The 22,387-nt window shown below is 40.7% G+C and overlaps 1 protein-coding gene across 1 annotated transcript; it reads right to left on the bottom strand.

Moving 5' to 3' along the window:
- Positions 1 to 12,073: 12,073 nt before the first annotated feature.
- Positions 12,074 to 14,560, bottom strand: LOC121542398 (zonadhesin-like). Its single transcript, XM_041851798.1, has 4 exons — positions 14,277 to 14,560; positions 13,802 to 14,179; positions 13,338 to 13,623; positions 12,074 to 12,385 (listed from the first exon to the last, which is right to left on the bottom strand). Exons 1-4 carry the CDS (start codon positions 14,316 to 14,318, stop codon positions 12,342 to 12,344), a joined length of 750 nt encoding a protein of 249 aa, XP_041707732.1. The 5' UTR covers positions 14,319 to 14,560; the 3' UTR covers positions 12,074 to 12,341.
- Positions 14,561 to 22,387: the final 7,827 nt, after the last annotated feature.

The raw sequence follows: 22,387 nt of genomic DNA, 5'->3' as shown, positions 1-22,387 counted from the left end.
TCTGAGGGGACAGTCTCCCAGCAGAGCTAGTCACAACACCCTGCAACTTTAACACTTCACTATCAAAGAAGGTTCTTGAAATCTCGCCAATCTCGCTCAAGAAATGAAACTACAGGGAAAAGGTCATCTACAGAATTAGCACTTATTCTTGACTTCACATTACTTGTTTGTGCCCCTGACCAGTGGGGAGCAATTAAACATTGAGGTGATGCTTTCGAATAACCCAACATCTTGTGATCTTATAGCTGACCTATTAGGAATATGGAGGCCATGGTCTGTTGCTGCTAGACTTAAACAGTTCCCCCATTATGTTATTAGCTCCTGACTCAGGGTAAAGGAAGAGGGGGCTATTTCAGTCTCTGCACCATAGAACACGGGTGTCCTGTCCTGGCAGTTTGGGGTGCAGCGGGGAGAGACCCAGGTTGAGTTGCACTTGATATTTGGTCAGTAGGTTGAAGACATACAGTGCCTTCAGAAAGTATTCACACCACTTGACTTTTTCCACATTTCGTTGAGTTACATTGTGGGATTAAAATGGATTTAATTGTAATTTATTGTCAACGATCTACACAAAATACTATGTAATGTCAAAGTGGAAGACAAATTCTAACATTTGTAAAAAATTAAAATTAAATCATGAGAAATAAAACAATAATATATCTTGATTAGATAAGTATTCAACCCCCTGAGTCAATACATGTTAGAATCACCTTTCGCAGCGATTACGGCTGAGTGTCTTTCTGGGTACGTTTCTAAGAGCTTTCCACACCTGGATTGTGCCACATTTGCCCATTATTCTTTTCAAAATTCTTCAAGCTCTGTCAAATTGGTTGTTGATCATTGCTAGACAATCATTTTCAGGTCTTGCCATAGATTTTCAAGGAGACTTAAGTCAACACTGTAACTTGGCCACTCAGGAACATTCACGGTCTTCTTGGTAAGCAACTCCAGTGTAGATTTGGCCTTTTGTTTGAGGTTACTGTGTTGCTGAAAGCTGAATTAATCTCCCAGTGTCTGGTGTAAAGCAGACAACCAGGTTTTCCTCTAGAATTTTGCCTGTGCTTAGCTCCATTCAGTTTCTTTTTCTCCTGAAAAGCTTCCCAGTCCTAAATAATTACAAGCATACCCATAACATGATGCAGCCACCACTATGCTTGAAAATATGGAGAGTGGTACTTAGTAATGTGCTGTATTGGATTTGCCCCAAACATAACACTTTGTATTCAGGACAAAAAGTGAATTGCTTTGCCAAATTTTTTGCAGTATTACTTTAGTGCCTTGTTGCAAACAGGATTATGTTTTGGAATATGTTTATTCTGTACAGGCTTCCTTCTTTTCACTGTCAATTAGGTTAGTATTGTGGAAAAGAATGTTTTTGATCCATCCCCAGTTTTCTCCTATCACAGCAATTAAACTCTGTAACTCTTATAAAGTCACCATTGGCCTCATGGTGAAATCCTTGAGCAGTTTGCTTCCTTTCTGGCAACTGAGTAAGGAACAACGCCTGTATCTTTGTAGTGACTGGGTGTATTGATACACCATCCAAAGTGTAATAAATAGCTTCACCATGCTCAAAGGGTAATTAAATGTCTGATTTTTTATTTATTTTTAACCCATCTACCAGTGGGTGCCCTTCTTTGCGAGGCATTGGAAAGCCTCCCTGGTCTTTGTGTTTGAATCGTTGTTTGAAATTCACTGCTCGACTGAGGGACCTTACAGATAATTGTATGTGTGGGCTACAGATATGAGGTAGTCATTCAAAAAATCTTGTTAAACACTATTATTGCACACAGAGTGAGTCCATGCAACTTATTAAGTGATTTGTTAAGCACATTTTTTACTCCTGAACATATTTAGGCTTGCCATAATAAAGGAGTTGAATAATTATTGACTCAAGACATTTCAGCTTTTCAATTTTAATTAATTTGTAAAAATGTTGAAAAACATATTTCCACTTTGTCATTATGGGGCATTGTGTGTAAGCCAGTGACAAACAAATCTACATTTCAACCATTCAGGCTGTAACAACAAAATGTGGAAAAAGTCAAGGGGTGTGAATACTTTCTGAAGGCACTGAAACTTTTCTCAGCTGGAATGTGCAGTCACTGCTCACGACGGTATGACATGTGCAGTCACTGCTCACGACGGTATGACACATACCGCTCCAGTCTGTTTTTCACACATAGGCCATTCTTTCTACAGATGTTCGCCCAAACCCGTCTTCTAGATTTTCACATCATGTGTTTACTGGTCGTGGCTCTTAAACCAAAACTCCCACACTGGAGTGTTGTGTGTGGAGGCATTGGCACCCTAGGCAGGCAGTGTCCTGATTAGTGTTACAGACAGCAGATAAGCCTAAATGTTTCTTTAAACAAAATATCTTGTTTGTTGGAGAGCTGCAGAACATTTTTCTCACCTGACACTAATCTCTAGGGAACTGTGGGCATATTTGATTCATGTGCAGAACATGATTGTGGGATTTTTGGAGAATTGAACGGTGAACATACACATTAGCCTTGTTATATATCTCATAATGTATTCATTCCATCAAAACCTGTCAGATGAAGTCAGTGACCTCAGGACTTCTGTCCAACTGATATATGATCATTAAGAACTACCCTGGCAGCAGATGTGGGGGCAGAACTCATTCTGTACATTTAGTAGATTTCCATATGAAGGCATACCATACTGTGATGGGCATCAGATGGCATACAGTCATTAAAACGATTAGCCCCACTGACTCTGATCAGAGCCCATCTTTTGGCACAGACCCTATCTGTTCCCTCCCTAGCCCAAGGCATAAAGAAGCTGTTCCACACAGTGACTATAACTATTCATACTTATGGTTTCTGAGTTGGAGCAGTGTGGCATGGTTTAGAGAGAAACAGGGTTTTAAACACTGAAACCAGGCCTTAGGAACAGGATTAACAACAAAGGACTGCCAATCAATATCTTAATCTACCAACTACTGCAATAGTTATAGCAAAGGCCAATAATCTTGTTTGTTACAGCATTCTACTTAAAAGAAGACTGGGCTCACCCTCAAGTAAACATAAAGTTTAAACTAAGTTATTCTTAGAAAATACTTTCAACCTCAGTCATGATTTTCATCTAGCCCACTAGGCTATAGACAGCTACCTCTCCTGCCTAGAGAGATGGGAGGTTATTGCATTTTGCCTGCACTGAAAAGGACAAATAAAAAGTAAGAAAAGTAGACTAGCCTACTACAAGCAACAAAACTGTTAACCTAGTCAGTTTTCAACTGTTATGGTACAGCATGCCTATGCCATACAGCAGGGTTCCCCAACTGGCGGCCTGCAGCCGAATTTGGCTCGCGGGTGATTTTTTTTGGCTACCCAAGTTTTCTGAGCAAAAAAGGTTTTAAAATGAGTTTTATTGTTGGACATGAAAGCCTGTAAAAACAACAGCAAATCAGCTCCAAGTGATTTTAATTGTGTAAATATATTCCAAAGTATCCCCACGCATAATAGAGAGATATGTGACCATATATAAATATAAGCAAGGTTTGAAATTATTATGTTTTACTCAACTATTATACACTACATGACCAAAGGTATGTGGACACCTGCTCATCGAAGATCTCATTCCAAAATCATGGGCATTCATTTGGAGTTGGTCCCCACTTTGCTGCTATAACAGCCTCCACACTTCTGGGAAGGCTTTCCAGTAGATGTTGGAACATTGCTGTGGGGACTTGCTTCCATTCAGCCACAACAGCATTAGTGAGGTCGGGCACGGATGTTGGGCAAATAGGCCTGCCTCGCAGTCGGCGTTCCAATTCATCCCAAAGGTGTTCGATGGGGTTGAGGTCAGGGCTCAGTGCAGGCCAGTTAAGTTCTTCCACACCAATCTCGACAAAACATTTCTGTATGGACCTCGCTTTGTGCACGGGCACATTGTCATGCTGAAACAGGAAAGGGCCTTCCCCGAACTGTTGTCACAAAGTTGGAAGCACAGAATCATTGTCACTGTATGCTGTAGCATTAAGATTTCCCTTCACTGGAACTAAGGGGCCTAGGCCAAACCATGAAAAACAGCCCCAGACCATTATTTCTCCTCCACCAAACTTTACAGTTGGCACTATGCATTCGGGCAGGTGGCGTTCTCTTGGCATCCGCCAAACCCAGATATGTCCGTCAGACTGCCAGATGGTGAAGCGTGATTCATCACTCCAGAGAACGGGTTTCCACTGCTCCAAAGTTCAATGGCAGCGAGCTTTACACCACTCCAGCCGACGCTTGGCATTGAACATGGTGATCTTTGGCTTGTGTGCGGCTGCTCGGCCATTGAAACCCATTTCATGAAGCTCCCGACGAACAGTTATTGTGCTGACGTTGCTTCCAGAGGCAGTTTGGAACTCAGTAGTGAGTGTTGCAACCGAGGGCAAACGTTTTTACGCGCTTCAGCACACGGCGGTCCCATTCCGTAAGCTTGTGTAGCCTACCACTTCGCAGCTGAGCCGTTGTTGCTCATAGACGTTTTCCACTTCACAATAACATAATTTACAGTTGACCGGGGCAGCTCTAGCAGGGCCGAAATTTGACCAACTGACTTGTTGGAAAGGTGGCATCCTATGACGGTGCCACATTGAAAGTCACTGAGCTCTTCAGTAAGGCCATTCTACTGCCAATGTTTGTCTATGGAGATTGCATGGCTGTGTGATCAATTTTATACACCTGTCAGCAACGGGTGTGGCTGAAATAGCCAAATCCACTCATTTGAAGGGGTGTCCACATGCTTTTATATATATATAGTGTATCTATTTGGGCTTCTTGCGGTCTACAAATTATTTGTAATTATGTTCCGGCCCACTGACCATGCGCTCAAGTAAAAATCGTCCCGCAGCTGAATCTAGTTGATAATCTCTGCCATACAGTCATTGGCTTATGTCATGTATGGTATTTCTAAACTGTCTTGCCTAGCTAAAATATTTGAACCCTTGATTAATTCTCAGCTAAGATCTTTCTTACCTTTCAAATGTATTCTAAATGTACATCAGTCAGGTTTTAGACCAGGTCATAGCACTACCTCTGCTGCATCCCTAGTTATAAATTATGTGGTTTACTGTATGGATAAAAGGAAACATTGTGCTACCCTCTTCATTGACCTGTCAAAGGCTTTTGATACTGTTGATCAGTCACCGCTAATTCAGAGGCTTTCTTCAATTGGTCGAGACCAGGCTGCATGTAACTGATATAAAAATTACTTGACCGATATAACTCAATGTGTATCAACTGATGGTGTTAAATCAGGTTTCCTGGATATTACGAAAGTTGTCCCGCAGGGGTCGATTCTGGGTCCTGTACTTTTTACATTAACAATATTGACTTGTCTGTCAAAAATGTTATCCTGCACTTGCATGCTGATGATACTGTTGTGTATACTATTGCCCCAATGGTTGACCAGGCTCTATCTGACCTACAGTCTGCCTTCATTGTATTACAGAAAAACCTTATTGACCTGCAATTAGTATTGAATGCAGGTCAAATTAAGCATATGTTGTTCTACAGAGCGCATAACTATAACTGATGATATGTACTTTGGATGGTGTCCATATTGATCATGTCCCTGCTTACAAATATCTGGGCTTCTGGATAGATGAAAAGCTATTTTTTTATGACCTCGTTTTTCTTTCTACTTACATTTTGTATTTATATTTTGATGTATGTATTTTCTGTAATTTATGTAATTCAGGGCTCATCTGTAAAATATACCTTGGTCTCAGTAGGACTCCCTGATAAAATAAAAGTTAAATAAATACATAAAAAATGTATGGTCACGTGCTCTCAACGATATTTAGAAATGGTTGTAAATGTAATGATATGGGGGACATTCTATAGACTAAATGTCCTTAAACCAAAAGGAAAATATGGTTTACTTACAAGGCTATTTAAATAAGTTTAGCAATTTATTCACAAACTTTGAAGCTGTGCGCACAGGTCAATAACAGTTTCCTTTCCCAAATCACACGTATAACAGCCTGTCAGAGCAGTCACGTTTTTGTAGCCTGGTTGTTCACATGTTTTGACGGGGAAAATAACCTTTGATAACAGATTTATGGCAAATGAAAACAAATTACCTGTCAGAAGTCCAATTAATGGAAAAGACTATGTGGAGATTAGATTAATAATTAGAAGGCTTGCGTCGCCGCCTTGCCTCCGCCCAGTGCGCTCCTTCAGAAACAATGTTTCTTGTGTTCTAATTTACCGCCACAAAAAGTCCGCTTTTGTAAAACGGATAAAACACCGTACTTAGTTCATAAATTGATGAAAAATTATGAAAGTCTGGTCCTAAAAATGTTCTCCTGAAACATCCAGCAAGGTTTTCGTAGTCTGGTAGATTTGAGCGTCTGGCGAGGGAAAGAGGGGGGAGGGGTTAGGGGTTGGTATGAGAGGAAATGCAATCTACCCTCCAAAATTACCCTGCTACTGAGAGGTAAACAACGTTACCACCAACTCGTCTATTTTGATGTTTGCTTTCCCCAAACAAACGCAGATTCAGTCACCGAATTACTAGGGTGACGAAAAACGCGTTTAAACATTTTAAACGCATGGTCTGTCTGTGTGCGGATTTGCATCCCGCTCAACATCCACTCGAGGGCGTTAAGACGGACTGTATAGCGCACCCTGGACGGCCCGCCAGGGGGAACCCTTGAGTCGGTGTTGAACTGGATGAGGAAGTTGAATGTATAGCGCACCTGGACATTATGATGAACTTCACAGGGTGTTGAAAGTGCACGGTATGAGCTTGATGCTCCTTTCCAATAAATGTTGAGGGTCTTATTCTGGTGATATGAGGATCGATGCTTGAATGCCGTTTGACAAATACAAATATTATTGTTCTTATCAATAAGAATCTAATCATGTAGACTAACCTACCCTCACTGTATCTGCAAGCTGTTGGCTAGAGTGCACATGCCAAGAGTACACACATTTGCTATTTAATGCAACAGTTTGTGACAAAACTATCGGTAGAGTTGAAAATGCAATGGAAACACATTGAACATTCGATTTTATTCGGTACATGAAAACTAAAGCGGAAAAGTCTGTGCACTATGTCATCACACACTGATTTTTATCCTCAATAATTCAGTTTGGTGGAAACACACCACTGGTGGGAAAATGTGCATATTTTCTTTATGCATTTTTTAAAACATTCCCATGAAAATTAGTCGCTAGATTCAGGCTCAGAAGATCTGGAAGAAAGCCAGCATGCTGGTGTGGAGAGCAGCAGCCAATCACAGGTACGCCAGTGTGTTCCTTCAGTCTGTGTCTGAAGACATCGCCCCTGGTTACCACAGCATTGTACACAGACCCATGGATCTGTCGGCCATCAAGAAGAGTATCGAGGTGGGTCAGATCCGTACGACAGCAGAGTTCCAGCGTGACATCATGCTGATGTTCCAGAACGCGGTGATGTACAACAGCTCTGACCATGACATGTTCCACATGGCCCTGGAGATGCAGAGGGACATTCTAGAACACGTGCAGCAGTTCCTGGCCACTCAGCTCATCATGCAGACCTCAGAGTCCTCCATCTCCACCAAGAGCCTCAGAGGCCGCGAGGGGGGCCGCAAGCAAGGGGAGTCAGTGGAGAAGGACGGGGGCACAAGAGGGTGCCGCTGTGCTATTGAAGCAGACATGAAGATGAAGAAATAACCAGAGAGTCAAAAGGCAGTAGGACAGTAGGGTGCCAACAGGCCAGAGGGCTGTAGGTTTAAAGAGAGACTTGATGTAGTGATTGGACGATTTTAACCAGAGAATGTTTGGTGGAGTTGTTACTGTTCTGTGAAGTTGGTTGTTTGAGTTTAATCAAAGAGTTTTCGGTTCGATGGTGTGTGTCAGAGATAGGGCGAGCAGGGCTGCAGTCTTCTGGTATTCTCTCCAGGCCATTTCTGATTTATCATTGTGTACCATAGTTGTGTACTGTTTAATTAACTAACTTAAGTCTATGATTGTATTTAAAGCCAGTACACTAGATATCCAGACATCATATGATTCTGATTGACAGTTGCCACTGGTAACCAGCAGACACTGCAGCCCTGGAGGACTGAATCTGTTTTACTACTGCAGTACTACAGTAGTACTAAAGTACTAGTGACTGACTGACTTGGGGCCCCATTGTTTTGTGTATAGGATGTAGCCAACTGCAAAATATGCTGCAAGGAATCATGATCCCACTGGGCACAAACTGGTTGAATCAACGTTGTTTCAATGTAACTGAACAAAAATATAAACGCAACATGCAACAATTCCCTCCCCAGACGATCCCGCAGGTCCGGTGAAGAAGCCATATGTGGAGGTCCTGGGCTGGCGTGGTTACACGTGGTCTGCGGTTGTGAGGCCGGTTGGACATACTGCCAAATTCTCTAAAACGACGTTGGAGGCGGCTTATGGTAGAGAAATTAACATTCAGTTCTCTGGCAACAGCTCTGGTGGACATTCCTGCAGTCAGCATGCTAATTGCGTGCTCGCTCAACACTTATGGCATTGTGTTGTGTGACAAAACGGCACATTTTAGAGAGGCCTTTTACTGTCCCCAGCACAAGGTACACCTGTGTAATGATCATGCTGTTTAATCAGTTTCTTGATATGCTACACCAGTCAGGTGGATGGATTATCTTGGAAAATGATAAATACTCACTAACAGGGATGTAAACAAATTTGTGCACAACATTTGAGAGAAATAAGCATTTTGTGCGCATGGAAGATTTCTGGGAACTTTTATTTCAGCTCATGAAACATGGGACCAACACTTTACATGTTGCGTTTATAATTTTTGTTAAGTATATTTGGAAAATACCATAGAAATAAGAATGAATAGAACGGGCTTCGAACCTCTAACCCTGGCAATTAATTCACTGGTTAACTCATGGGTACACTCGCAATGGCTGCCATGTATTGTGATGCAATAATTTCCATGGTATTTTGGAATGTTCATTCAAATGATGCTAACTGATGTGACTCATGGAATGTATTTTTTGTCATGTCAATTGAGTTGACTCAACAAATCACAGCACAGATTGAAGGTACACTTCCGGTTTTTACTTCCTGGCATGTGGTCCTCTGTAGCTCAATTGGTAGAGCATGGCGCTTGTAACGCCAGGGTAGTGGGTTCGATCCCCGGGACCACCCATACGTAAAAATTTATGCACACATGACTGTAAGTCGCTTTGGATAAAAGCGTCTGCTAAATGGCATATTTTATTATTATATATTATATTATATAAAATGATGTCAAATCACGTTATACTGTAGCTTTGATTGGACTGATCATGTCAACGTCATACTTTCAAAATCTTAGCTAGCAAGCTAGCTAGCTAGACAAGCAGTTATCATGAATCACATCTGCAATCTACTTGCAAATCTTTTTCAATCCTTGTCATATGAAGATAAATTATAGATAAAACATCTCGGTGCTCATTGACCGTTGGAGATAAACATGACTCAAGTCGCAAATACAACAATGAGTGGTTTGTAAGGAATCAGTGGCTAACTGCGAGCGTCGCAAAGCAATCACTATTTTTGCTTCCGCTGCTGCTATTCGGTGGAGAGGGTGTGTGGTCCAAGTTTGGATTTAAGGATTTAAAACTTGGGAAAGAGGGTCTCTTTCCCAAGCTAAGAGGATAAACATTCACATGCAACACCATGGGCCAGAAAAGGTTGAATACATTGGCCATGCTGTCAATCCAGCACGACTTCTTGATGACAAAGTTTGCCCACAAGATGGAGCGCTGCGCCCCCTTCCTGTTCAACTGAGCACAGCACAATAGTGAGTCTAAAAATATGTATTGTATGCTGCTGCATAAATGTAATATGCCAGGGAGATATGTATACTGTAGCTAAGAAAGTAATACTAAGTGTATGTTGTGTAGTAAGCGGTTAGTAGCCCATGTGTCTCACCTTAAGAATTTTGTCTCTCTCCCCCTCAGAATTTAGCCTACTGTTCTGACTTGGTGGTGCACATGTATCCTATAGCCTGTTTTAGAGAAATATCATTGAATATTGTAAGAGCTTTCATTGTCTGTTTAAATGCCCCCGTTATTTATCCTACGGTTCTGACTTGGTGTACTGGGAGAATACTGTAAGAACGGCCCATGTTCTGAATTCTGTCTCTGTCCATTTCAAATGTGCTGAACAAATAGGCAGATCGACTACTTCTGTCTTAGCCCGCTCATTGTCTTCATCGAAATTACGGCTTGCCTCTTATCTGCTCATCGTTCCCTTCTGCCGTAGTTTGTACATTCAATTGTTAAATTGCTTATATAGATCTCTCTCATTAGTATCTTATTCATAATTTTAGGCAATGTTGGAATGATGCATTTCATTGTTTTGCTTACTTTGTGTATTATAATTAGCTCATGTGTTTTTCTCCACGAGGAGGGGATATTATATAATGTTGTTGGGTCGGTAACCATGTTTGCCAGTGACAGTCTCTTCCCATTCAAACATTTTTTTGCAACAAAAAGTTATGTAATAGAACCATGTAAATCCAGTTGATATTGCAAGGGTTGTTTTGTTTGCGCAATGCGCTGTCTGTGCGTCGGTATATTGTCTATAAAAGTGGATCCTCGCGATTGTTACCGTATTTTCTAGACCACATAGGCTTATTAAAATACTTCAAATGGTAGACTAACCGCTGTTTATTATCTATGCATTGTCACTTTACCCCTACCTCATGACGGCATTTGTTATTACTGAAGGAGAATGTGGTTATTGTCGAGTTACACAAATCCACAAGGAGTCAGTAGAAACCATATTTATTTAATTAAGCAAGTCAGCCATATCAGCTACGGTTTTTAAAAAGGCAGTAAATGAGGCTGAATTAACCATTTCGTTACCAGACGAGGCTCCGCTGATATCCAGGTGTAGCGGTGGTAGCTAAGGATTCACTCCATTGTGCTGAAAGGAAAGCTCCGCTGTCGGGGCAGCTTTATCCAGGCCCTAACAGTTTGTGGGCACTGTTTGTCATGGTTATAGTGCAATTAATGTATTGTATAGTGTTGTGTAGTGGCTTTGCTGGCATGCATCTAACAACATTGGTTGAATTAGCCCCACCAAGATTTACATGCTAAAATTGCCACTGCTCCAGTGGAATGTCTGTAGACCATCGCTGCGTCTGTCAGTTTCCTTTTCACACATACATGAAAAGGTTCAAGTCTCTGCAGCTGTTGCAACGGTCCGTTGTCATGGTTACCAGACTGCCACAGCAACCAGACCAAATCCTCCTGTGATAAGATGCAGGAGTTCAAAAATTCTCAGAATGACATACTATTATTTCGTCACACTGTGGCAGTAAGTCGTTCTGTAAGCTCGCCATTACCTTGTAAATAATGTTGTGGGGTTTCTTTTCCTGTAATAATTTTATAAAGTAGCTAATGTTAAAATCTTGTCAGCTATACTCTGGTCAATATTTGAACTGGCTAGCCAGCTAGCTAACAACGGTCCAAAACATTGTTTAGAAAATTGCTTTTAGTTGCCTGGCTTGCTAGGTTGATATTTACTGAATTCATTTTTGAAACGGATGGATTTATTGGTGTTAAAGTAGAGAACGTATGCTATTTGGAGCAGCGGACTGCTGATGTCATGCTGAGGCTGTCGTTTTCTGTTTATACTTTTTCATAGTTTGATGTCAGTTTTGATGTCAGACGACAGTAGAATGTTCACGATGTCGCTATGACAATTGTCTACAGACATGTTGATAGACGGACTGTAAACCAGCCTTAAAAGTCATATTCCTATTAACTTCCAGGGTAGTGAGAGTGGCTTTATTGCAACATACCAGACACATTTCTGCCTGCTTGAACAGCAATAGCTCAGATACATATGAAAACACATAGGGAATCTATAGAACATCACTCAGAGATGCACAAAAACAATATAACATTCAAAATGGGTGAAGCTTTACTTTAATAAAGTAGTAAAAAAAACATAAGATTTTTCATTTTGTATTGTTAATTAGCTGAAGTGGACAAGACCTCACAAAGAATTTAATTGAGATAGGTGAACAAATGAAGGTATTTGATGAAGTGGAAAGTGTATTTGAACGTAGTACTTTATTTGTAAATAAGCAATTTGAGTTGTACAATATCAGACTTTAACATTTGCATGATCATATGTAGGTGAAAGGGTATATTTTATAGTAAGATTAAAAGATTAAAAAGACAAATAAAAAAGTATTCTAATGAATATGAGCCTTCACTTTTGCAAATCACTGTACATAGAAACGATAAACCAAAGTTGAGTGACTTCACACTCTTGTTGTTACTATTGCTCTAAGCAAGTGGAAATGCAATATTCAAAATTAGTCAATTGTAGAGTTCAGATAGAGTGTGTAGATGGAGAATCCGCATTCTTACAGGCCACTGCAATTAAAAAGAAGAGGCAATTAGAGATAACTCCATCCAAGTTCCAGGCTACTGGAAGTGAGCCAGAAGACACACATCCACCCGGGACTGAAGTTTAAAGAAGAGCCTAATGCAGGCACTCAAGAGAAACATCGCTGGACAATATGCCTATGACTACGCAGCAGAATGTATTTTACAATGGAGATGCAATCCACAGTGGGCAATCAGGGCCAGCTCACAAAGTGGCAAAACAGAGCGACAACAAAGACAACAGCGCATTGAAGCAGAAGGGAATGGCTAACATTAAGCCGTAGCAAGCTACAAGAAGCCCCCCACCACCACCAACCCAACTGACAGACTTTGGGCTGCCACACAACATTGAAGATGGAAGGCTCAAATTAGTACGTTTTAGGTGTCCTTGGGATGACAAGCAGTGATGTCATGACAAGGTTGGGAGCGTTTTGATGGCCCAGCCCGTTGGTCTCACTTGTTTTTTAATCAGTAATTACCGCAGGGATTATGTTGTTTCTTCATTAAATTGGACCAAATGCAATTAAAAACCACTCTTTCATTCCCTTACAAAAGGACGCAGCAGGCTCCTTGTTTGGTACTTGTTTTTTAAGACAAACAGTTGAATGGTCCTAGCATCGCTGCATACCCATCTCGTCGTGCTTATTGCAATGGTCCAATTACATTTGCGCTTAGCATAATAAAGGGCAAGATGGAGTTCAAGATGATTTTAAGAGGGAATGAGGATAAGTAGAGGCTAACAGCTCATGTGGAATAGCAAGTAGTTTACAGTATTGTAGAGAAAGAGAAATCACTTCTACTAGAAATAGTATTAAAGCAAATATTATGACTGGACACTGAGGGAATACTGTAGTTATGTTCTATGTACATTACCTCTTGTTATACTACTGCTCTATAACAAGAGTTACAGATCATTATACTCTACAGGCCAACCACTCACCAGCTAGAGAAGTCCCCAGCCTCCAGGAGCTAACAATCACTGTCACATCTGTGGAGGATTGCCTGTCGGCTGTTGTCATGTCGTCCTTGACAATACCGTTGTAGTTGCCGCAGGCGCCACACACCTTGCACGCCAGGTGGTAGTCGATAGTAATGAAGAACTCCTGGGAGATGGAGTAGGTGACACGCACACCAGACACCCTCTTGATGACCACTGTCCTGTCGGCGATGCTGACAAACAGCTGATTGGCTGGAGTGCTGGTGAGGGACACATTCTTTCCATTCACCTGGGAGATACAGGAAGAGGACAAAGACAGTCATGTCCATTACGGAATGATGTTATCAAAATTATATTTTGTGATGGTCACATCTCCATTTCTTTGCCCTAACAGCTGCTACAGTAAATGTGCTCTGTGGAGTATGTCTCATCCACTCCCTCATCACTCTTCCCTCAGCCTTACTCACCCAGGTGTTGTGCTGGCTGTTGACAGTGACGGTGACATCCTTGAAGAAGACGTAGACTGTCGCCACATTGGGATAGGCTCCGTTACTGCAGACGCGTACGTCCACCACCACCCTGAACCACTGGGCAGAGGTCTGGTCACACAGAGAGGCCACCTCAAAGGCCCCCAGCCCCATGACCCCCCTCATGCAGTCGAAGGTGGTGAAGTGGGCACCAGGGTGGACCATGCAGTGCCCCTGTTTGAGTTGGCATCCTCTGACCTCATCCTTTACCCCACAGACCTCTCCGCTGGCACAGATACGTTTCTCATACCTCACCAGCCCTGAGGCCTGGCATACGCACTTAGAGTCACAGCCTTTGGTTACCACCACTTGGCCAACCTAGAAATATAGAACAGTGTTATTCATGTACAATACACATTATTATATAGGGTGATCTAGCATGAATAAGGGGTTTCAATGAAATGTAAAGCCTCACCCTCAGATACTGGCCTTCGTAGACGCATCCGCACATATCCATGGAGACACACTTGTCGCCGTCAGAGACAAAGCCCACGTCGCACTGGCAGCCCTCAAAGCAGCTAGCAGAGCAGGTGAAGGAGTCTAACAGGCTGGCACAGCTAGTACCACAGGTGTCTGAACACAGCTCGTAGTGGCTGTTAGCTGGGCAGGAGACAGCTGCAAGGGGTTACCATGAAAGAGTAGAGAGTTGACAGTGGATTTAAATATGCAAGACTAATACAGTATATAACTTCTACATCACAATTTTCTGCAGGATGTTTAAAGTAGTTAAACTTGTAAAAAGGTTAGAGTAATCTCAATCTCATCTGATCAGCTGATGATGGTTCAGAAGGAGCTGCTCCTCCAGGTCTGGATCTGGGCCCCAGCAAGCTGACAGGCGATGGCGGAGGCCTGGATGCTCTTACACAGGGTCCCTCTGTCCCCATCCATGGCACACACATCAAACACACAGTGGACCACGTATGCTGCCGAGTTCACCTTAGTGTGGCAGGCCTGGAAGGGCCGTTGTCTGCTGCCATGATGCCACAGGAGTCTTGCCTGCCATACTGGGATGGTTGAGAGAATGTCAAGAGTGTGCAAAGCTGTCATCAAGGCAAAGGGTGGCTACTTTGAAGAATCTAAAATCTAAAATATATGTTGATTTGTTTAACACTTTTTTTGTTACTACATGATTCCAAATGTGTTATTTCATAGTTGTGATGTCTTCAATAGTATTCTACAATGTAGAAAATAGTAAAAAATTAAGAAAAAACCCTTGAATGAGTAGGTGTGTCCAAACCTTTGACTGGTAGTGTATATGTACACACACATATACACACACACGCACGCAAAAATATGGGGGATTGGAAATGCAGACAATTACATTTATAGAAGCCACAATCTGGAATATTAAAGCTGATCTAACGCCCCACCCCCCAAAAAAGCGGGTTGAAAAACTGGACATAAACATATGATATTGTCGTATCGGATGAGTGGTGGCAATTATTGCTGATGAACAAAAGGAGTCTGCTCATACGGAACGTTGATCATAAGGTTTATTCAGATCACAAGCTTCAGCGTGAGTGACAGACTCGCGAGGTCTGGAGAGCAGTGTCCTCCAATTCTAATGGCTGCTCTGCCCTTTCTTCTTCGTGTACCCCTATTTATAAACAATGCAACAAGATGGGCTCCCTCTTCTGGCCAATCACCAGTTTACAACACACTTCCTGTCTATTGTATGTGACATTATACTAAACATTGCCTTTTGATACTAACATAACCAACATTCCATTTCTTCATGAAAAACATTTAACAAAGACATAATCTTAATACACTACATATTCCCCCCTTCGAGACAAAACTAAAAAGTCTCGACAACAATAGGATTATGACCAGTAACAATTTATCTTATTAAGTATCTTTAACCTTAAACCAAAAACATTCTCCTCTAGAGTGTAAATACCTTTCTATGAAATATGAACAACTGTTTATGAAGTATGAATACATTACTATGAAATATGAACAAATCTTTATGGAGTGTAAGAGCGAAAAACTGTCCGGCAACCTTCCATCCATATCAATCAAGACAGTAAAATTCTCTCACGGTCCCTCTGCCCCAGGCAACCACCTCGGTACTCCAGATAAACTCATAACCCATGTAAATGCATTTGAAAGTATGATGCAATTAAATACACATGTAAGCCCCTGCAAACAAAATCCTATCCAAAAACATCCACTGTAAGGCTGGTCAACCCATTGGACCGTACAGTGAAACTCTCCCTTCCTAGCCTCTCTGTCCCTAAACATTCACGAAATAAACAAAAACATCTAAGATCCTCACATGTATTCAATAACATCAAACATCATTCTACAAAAATTAATCCCTGAGAATATGACACAATTATGTATTACACATGTCTATATTTCATTGCAGACACTGGAATGTAGTCCACTACACTTCATCTCCCTGTAGTCTCCTCTTCCAATGGACTGTTGATGATGGAATCAGCCACACCCTCCTTGTTTCATCTCCTCCAGTCATATTGTCCCTTCCCATGTTCCCCCAAATGCTTCTGGAAGAAAAGAAAAGAAACGACCAAACAGTATCTTTTGCAAAACAACATTTTCAAATTAAACCTCAATTTCACCTAAGAATTTAAAAATGATATATAAATGATGTATGAATCACATAAACCTATTCCCCCCTTTGATTCATAAATCATACCAACATCACCCCAATATTGAATTTTTTTTTTGAAAAATCATCAATTAATCAAAATGATATTTATCCATCAGTTCCACTTGTCCATCTTTATCCAGATCAGGAACAGTCAACACCGGCATCTGAGTGTTGTCTCCAGGCATCACTCTCCAACCTATCTTAATATCATAGCTTTCTCAAAGGTCAGTAACAAATTACAAACATCACACAGTGTTATCAAAGCTGAAACTAAAATCTGACCCATCACTGCCCCTACTGGGCCTAACTGATTTTGCAACCAAGTCTTCTCAGATCTCCCAATCCTTCAATGATAGGCTTGAAGACTATGACATGTCGCCATGTCACCCTTTTAACCCTAGATTTAGCTGTGTCCGGTGCTATCCCTCTTATAATGGTAAAAACCTCATATGGAAGCTTCAACGTTGACATGTAACAAAATCCTATCCATCCATAATGTAAGAATATATATGCTTTATCACCACAACCCCTCCAAATATCTCTAAAATTCTCCATAGTCACATTGTCAGGCAAAAGCTAATCTTTTAACCATCAAAGTCCTGCTGTTCCTACTACCTGGTACATAAAAATTACATTATATTTGTCATCTCTAACCTTATGTTCATGCTTATCCAAAGTCATCATTTAATCATCACAATCTGATATTCCCATAAACATACCCCTTACTTCATATGTTTTATTAGAACAAAAACAACTGTTAACCCTTACTGGTTTCACCTCAAATGCTCCAGGATTCGCTGTTACCTGATTTTACTTCACATCTAACAAATTCACACAAGTTAATTCACTTAACCCAATACCACCTACCCCTAGGCTTAAACAAATGTTTTGACCACGACATTATTCTATCTGTTACTGATTGTTGCTGATACCACAGTCATGACAACGCATAAGATTGACACATACTTGATAGAGGTCGACCGACCGTCTCTAACATGTTTGGTTCTGGAATTCTCACCAGACACGGACCCTCAAGATTCCTCACTGATATTACAGCATGAGCTGCTGGAACCTTCCCCTCTATCTCTAATCTTCACAACAGAAGAATCAAACCACTCCCTTTAGTTTCTCTCTTCCCTAACGAGCGGTACTGCAGATACCTCTCCTTGTCTGTCATTAAAATCAAAGACCTCATCCTGTCCTCCATGATGAATCTATATTCTCTCTACTACTATGTTCTCTTATTTTAACCCTATTCGTCTTGCTACCCCCTTTAATTTCAGAAAAGTTGTTGTCGGTGTCATACTTTTTACATTTGCTTATTGCCATCGTATCATTAATCCCTTCCAAAGTTACCATTAAAGTAGTTGATGTATTAACCTTAATTATTTCTAGTGCGAAATTACCAATATCCTATGTGTATTATCTATTGTTGGAGTGACTACTGTAATGTACTCCTCCTGAACTCCCTTGGTGACTGTGAAACTTCAACAGATTTGAAATCTTCCATCATAAGCGTCACTTTACGAATTACATATCCTTTTAACCAATAATTCTTAACCGGAACAACTTCTAATGCTTGCCCTAGATAAGTATACATATATTCTCCCTGACCTTTCTCTGTAACATTACGCCAAATAAGTGAACAGTCACTCCTAACCCTCTTCCAAACTATACCGTTGTACAAACTATCCCTCCTTTGACTAGGGGACACCGCTTCTACATCTGGTCCTGATAACAATACTTATTCTCCATAATTATCTCTCCATATGGGAGAAACGTCCCCATCCTAACCCTAATAAGTATTTTCCCTAAAATTGGCGCTGGAGCTATTGGTTCCCTTATAATCAAATGCGATATATTTATGGCTTTAATAACTATCAATGTTGAAAGAGTTAACTTGCTTCTCACTGTTGTTATAATAGACTGAAGTGTTAATGTCCTTAGTTACTCCTAGTTTTTCCCCAAAGAAAAAAGTTGTCTTTGCTTGTACTTCCATCTATCACCACTAGTGTCACTTTTTCCCCAAATCTCAGTCCTCTCTATAATCCCTGACTTTCAAACTTTTGATTACACAAAAAACACCTATAATTACCTTGATCTTCCTACTCTAAAGTGTCATTCACCATTGTTCTCTCTCTTACTACTAACTTTGAAACTTAGCTTACTGTCTCAGAGTTCCTTCAACCCTAATCTACTCCTAACTTATTTTAATCCAATCTTTTCTCTCATAACATTTAAAACTTTTTCCCCTGATTTATTCACAAAATCCCTTTACCACCAAATTTTTAGAATATGTGATTGGGACCGTTCCCCACCTGCTTCTGACTCATTACACACAGACTTGGCAAACGACTAAACACCTTTTAGCCTAGCCTGAAATCTCTTAGTGTAAGAATGTAACCCAGAATAAACAATGCATCTCTTTTAACTTTTTCAGACAGTGTCTAATAGACAGTCGTCTAGTGTACATCTTATTGTACAATTCAATTTAAACAATGCATCTCTTCCCAACACTGCAATAACAGTATCTTCTAATATTAGTACCTTAAGAGTAATTAACTGTTTTACTACCTCAAATCCCTATCCTAATTAGTTATCAATTAGTGAGATGTTTAACCTCTTTAGGCTGAACCCAGATAAGTTTTTCCACTATTCACCATCACTTCTAATGGTCGGTTGTTTTTACTTCAATTGTTAGCTATTTTCTCTTCTTCTCTAATCGATGCTCTCAGCTGACACCCCCCTTCCGGATCTTCTAGGCACTCTAGAATCTTTAGGGTTCACCTGGAGAACAGGTGATCTTGAATTGCCCCTGTATCTTCCTTAAAAATGTTCTCTGTTCTTCCTCCTGACTTGTTGCATTAACAGGTAAAGTACCCAATCTGTCCACAATTATAACAGTCTTCTGAAAGTTGCTGGAAGTGTAGCTGAAATCTTCCTCCTTCTTCTATTTCTTCTTTGTTCTTCTCCAATTCTTGGGATCCTCTCAGCAGTTTCTCCTCTTCTGTATCTTCAGCGTCTCGAGCTGTTCCTCTAGCTCTCTTACCTCTCCCAAAGTCGTCGCTTCCTCCAGGCCTGATACGCCTCGGTCTATATCTCCTATTTCTTCTTTGCCAGTCATTGTAAGATAAAATCCTCTTGAACATAAAGCACCTTTAATCTCCAAATCTTCATCGCTTTCTTCATCAGAACTCGAATCTCTTGTCTCCTTCTTCGTTCAACTTTCATCAGAGATCAAATCTCGTGTATCCTTCTTCGTTTCTCTCTTGCCAACTTCCTTCTGATCACAGAGTCATATCCACCCATGACCTCTCTCAATCACTCTCATCTTCATCATCCTCATCTTCTTTAAGTTCCCAGACATCTCGGTTTTTCTTCCTTCTGGAGTTTTGGATTCATCTTTATCGTCGTTTCTGCTTGTCCTCTATCTATTATTCGTTCATCTTCATCTCTGATGCAACAATCACCCTCCTGGATGATCACTGAAAGCTTCCTTCTCATAAGGTGGGTGTCTTTTTGCTGAATCCGTATGTGAGAAAGGTGTACTAACATCTGCCATTAGTTTCTCCTAACACTACTTTAGTTAAATAATTACTATTTTAGTCAATTTTCCCCTATATCAACCCTTTTATATTCCTTTATTGTGAACTATCTTATTTTAGACTGTATAGCCTATGGCTTCCCCCCCTCTAATTATTAATATATATATTTTTTTATAAATCACCCAAAATATGAATATTAAAAAATTCAATTAAATGTTTTATTCAAAAACCCTTTAATTAAAAATAAAAAACCAATTAAAAAACCAATTAAAAATTATGAATAATTTAAAACCAATTTTTATTCCTATGTCACCAATTTATCAATTAGTGTTGGCTATCTTACCACAACCCATCAAATGCAAGTAAATGTAGTTAGTCAACTTCAAAGCAATCCCCCCAAAACAAAGCCTTCTAACCTTACAACCCTTTGATTTTTATAAATTCCATTGTTTAATATGCACCCAAGTATCTTAATTGCCGAATAATGTCAGTACCTGATTCCCAAAACATCTGTAATTACCCCAAGTGATGCACAGCCTCCAAAATGCAATTTTTACTGAAATAGTATTTGCCAAGCCTATGTAAAATTGTCATCAAATATTTTGTAAGGGATGATTTTTGTGAACTAGCCTGATATCTGATCCTCTCGTCTGACTCTGCCTCGTCACACCTTGTCACGTGACGCACGTCAGTCACACGTTAGCCCCCCTCTCTCTCCTTTCCTCCGTTCTATAGCCTCATATAACAAGGGAAGAAAACGGTACAGACAAGCATTTAAAGTTTATACACTTAACCAAGTTATCCACATTCAATATTCCCCACTCACATTTGCTACAAAACTGAACCCAGGAATAAATAGATCGCTCAAAACATTTTAATTTTATTTTAATCCGTCATTTAATTCAATTAATTATACTCCGTCAACATATATTTAATTTATAAATTTACTACATCTCAACAAATAGTTTAACGTTCGAATAACAGTTACTTTAACGATTTAAAAGATTCGTGACCACCTCCTCTTTATCTGTAGCTATTCCACCCCTGAAGGGAAACCCCAAAAACCTATGACCTTAAGCCACCATTTTGTTTTGTAGGCTCAGCGCGACCGCATGTCGTAGTTTTAGCCCTGTAAAATCAAGCGCATGCGCACATCCCCTTAAGCCCATGCTTACCACACAATAGAACGATAACATTACGCTACAGCGTCACTATTTTATACCTTATACTCACACAATTACACATAACAGAGCTCACATTTGCGTAGAACTTTCAGTTCCCCCCACATACAAACAAGTTTAAGAGGCTTGAATCCATCGCAGTGGACCTCTAAGGTTAAAGTTATCATGTAGCACGCAACACAATTAGCATTTAGCAATTAGCCTTAGCATTAGCTTTAGGTACAATGTGACACAACACACATTTAGCATTTAGCATTAGCATTAGCCTTTAGCCAACTGCGGCCTACAACATGTAACAAAACCCCGCATTGCGTCTTTAATTGAGTACTGTTTCGTTGGTCCTAAATTTATTCTGCCGTGGGTATGGCTATTTCTACGAGCGACCCCCCCCAATGCAAATATCCCGTCGGACAGAAGCTGAGCAAGCCATCCCCAAGAAAATGTCCCACCAACCCCAGTCCCAGACTGACCTGGAAACTCCTAATGCATTTCCAGGATTTTGGCCCACCCTTTGGTCGCCCCGTGTGTCACGAGGGCTTATCTAAACCTGCAATGCTCTAAAATTGTATACATATCTTGGCCCCGACTGTTCTTGACTTACTATTCAAGCAACACATCTCTATAAACAATCCCTAAACTCTAACCACTTTTGCGCTATTTTTAAAATTTGTATAATGATTAGCCAGACCCCAGTCATCAGCAAAAACACCACCTGAGGCACGGTCATAATGGTACATTCCTCCAGTGTACACAAGCAGTAACAAAACCAACAACTTAGCTGTGTCTGGTCGGGTCATGACTCCAGACCGAAGTCAGCTTGAGTTAGCTTGGCGACTCCAAATGCAGCAAAGAAGGATTGCAGAACCACTCCTGGCAAGCTCGCCATTTGTCGTATCGGATGAGTGGTGGCAATTATTGCTGATGAACAAAAGGAGTCTGCTCATACGGAACGTTGATCATAAGGTTTATTCAGATCACAAGCTTCAGCGTGAGTGACAGACTCGCGAGGTCTGGAGAGCAGTGTCCTCCAATTCTAATGGCTGCTCTGCCCTTTCTTCTTCGTGTACCCCTATTTATAAACAATGCAACAAGATGGGCTCCCTCTTCTGGCCAATCACCAGTTTACAACACACTTCCTGTCTATTGTATGTGACATTATACTAAACATTGCCTTTTGATACTA

Source organism: Coregonus clupeaformis, unplaced genomic scaffold (assembly GCF_020615455.1).
Source record: "Coregonus clupeaformis isolate EN_2021a unplaced genomic scaffold, ASM2061545v1 scaf0053, whole genome shotgun sequence".
NCBI lineage: Eukaryota > Metazoa > Chordata > Actinopteri > Salmoniformes > Salmonidae > Coregonus > Coregonus clupeaformis.
Note: the sequence above shows the minus strand (reverse complement) of the source record. Positions and strands in the feature narration are given on the sequence as shown.

Excerpts from the sequence above, each read along its gene's own strand:
- LOC121542398 (XM_041851798.1), bottom strand. The coding sequence starts at position 14,318 with ATGGATATGTGCGGATGCGTCTACGAAGGCCAGTATCTGAGG. Across the intron at positions 14,180-14,276 it reads ACGAAGGCCAGTATCTGAGG|GTTGGCCAAGTGGTGGTAAC; the intron begins GTGAGGCTTTAC and ends CTATATTTCTAG. Across the intron at positions 12,386-13,337 it reads GCTGGGGACTTCTCTAGCTG|TGGCCTGTAAGAATGCGGAT; the intron begins GTGAGTGGTTGG and ends TTTTAATTGCAG.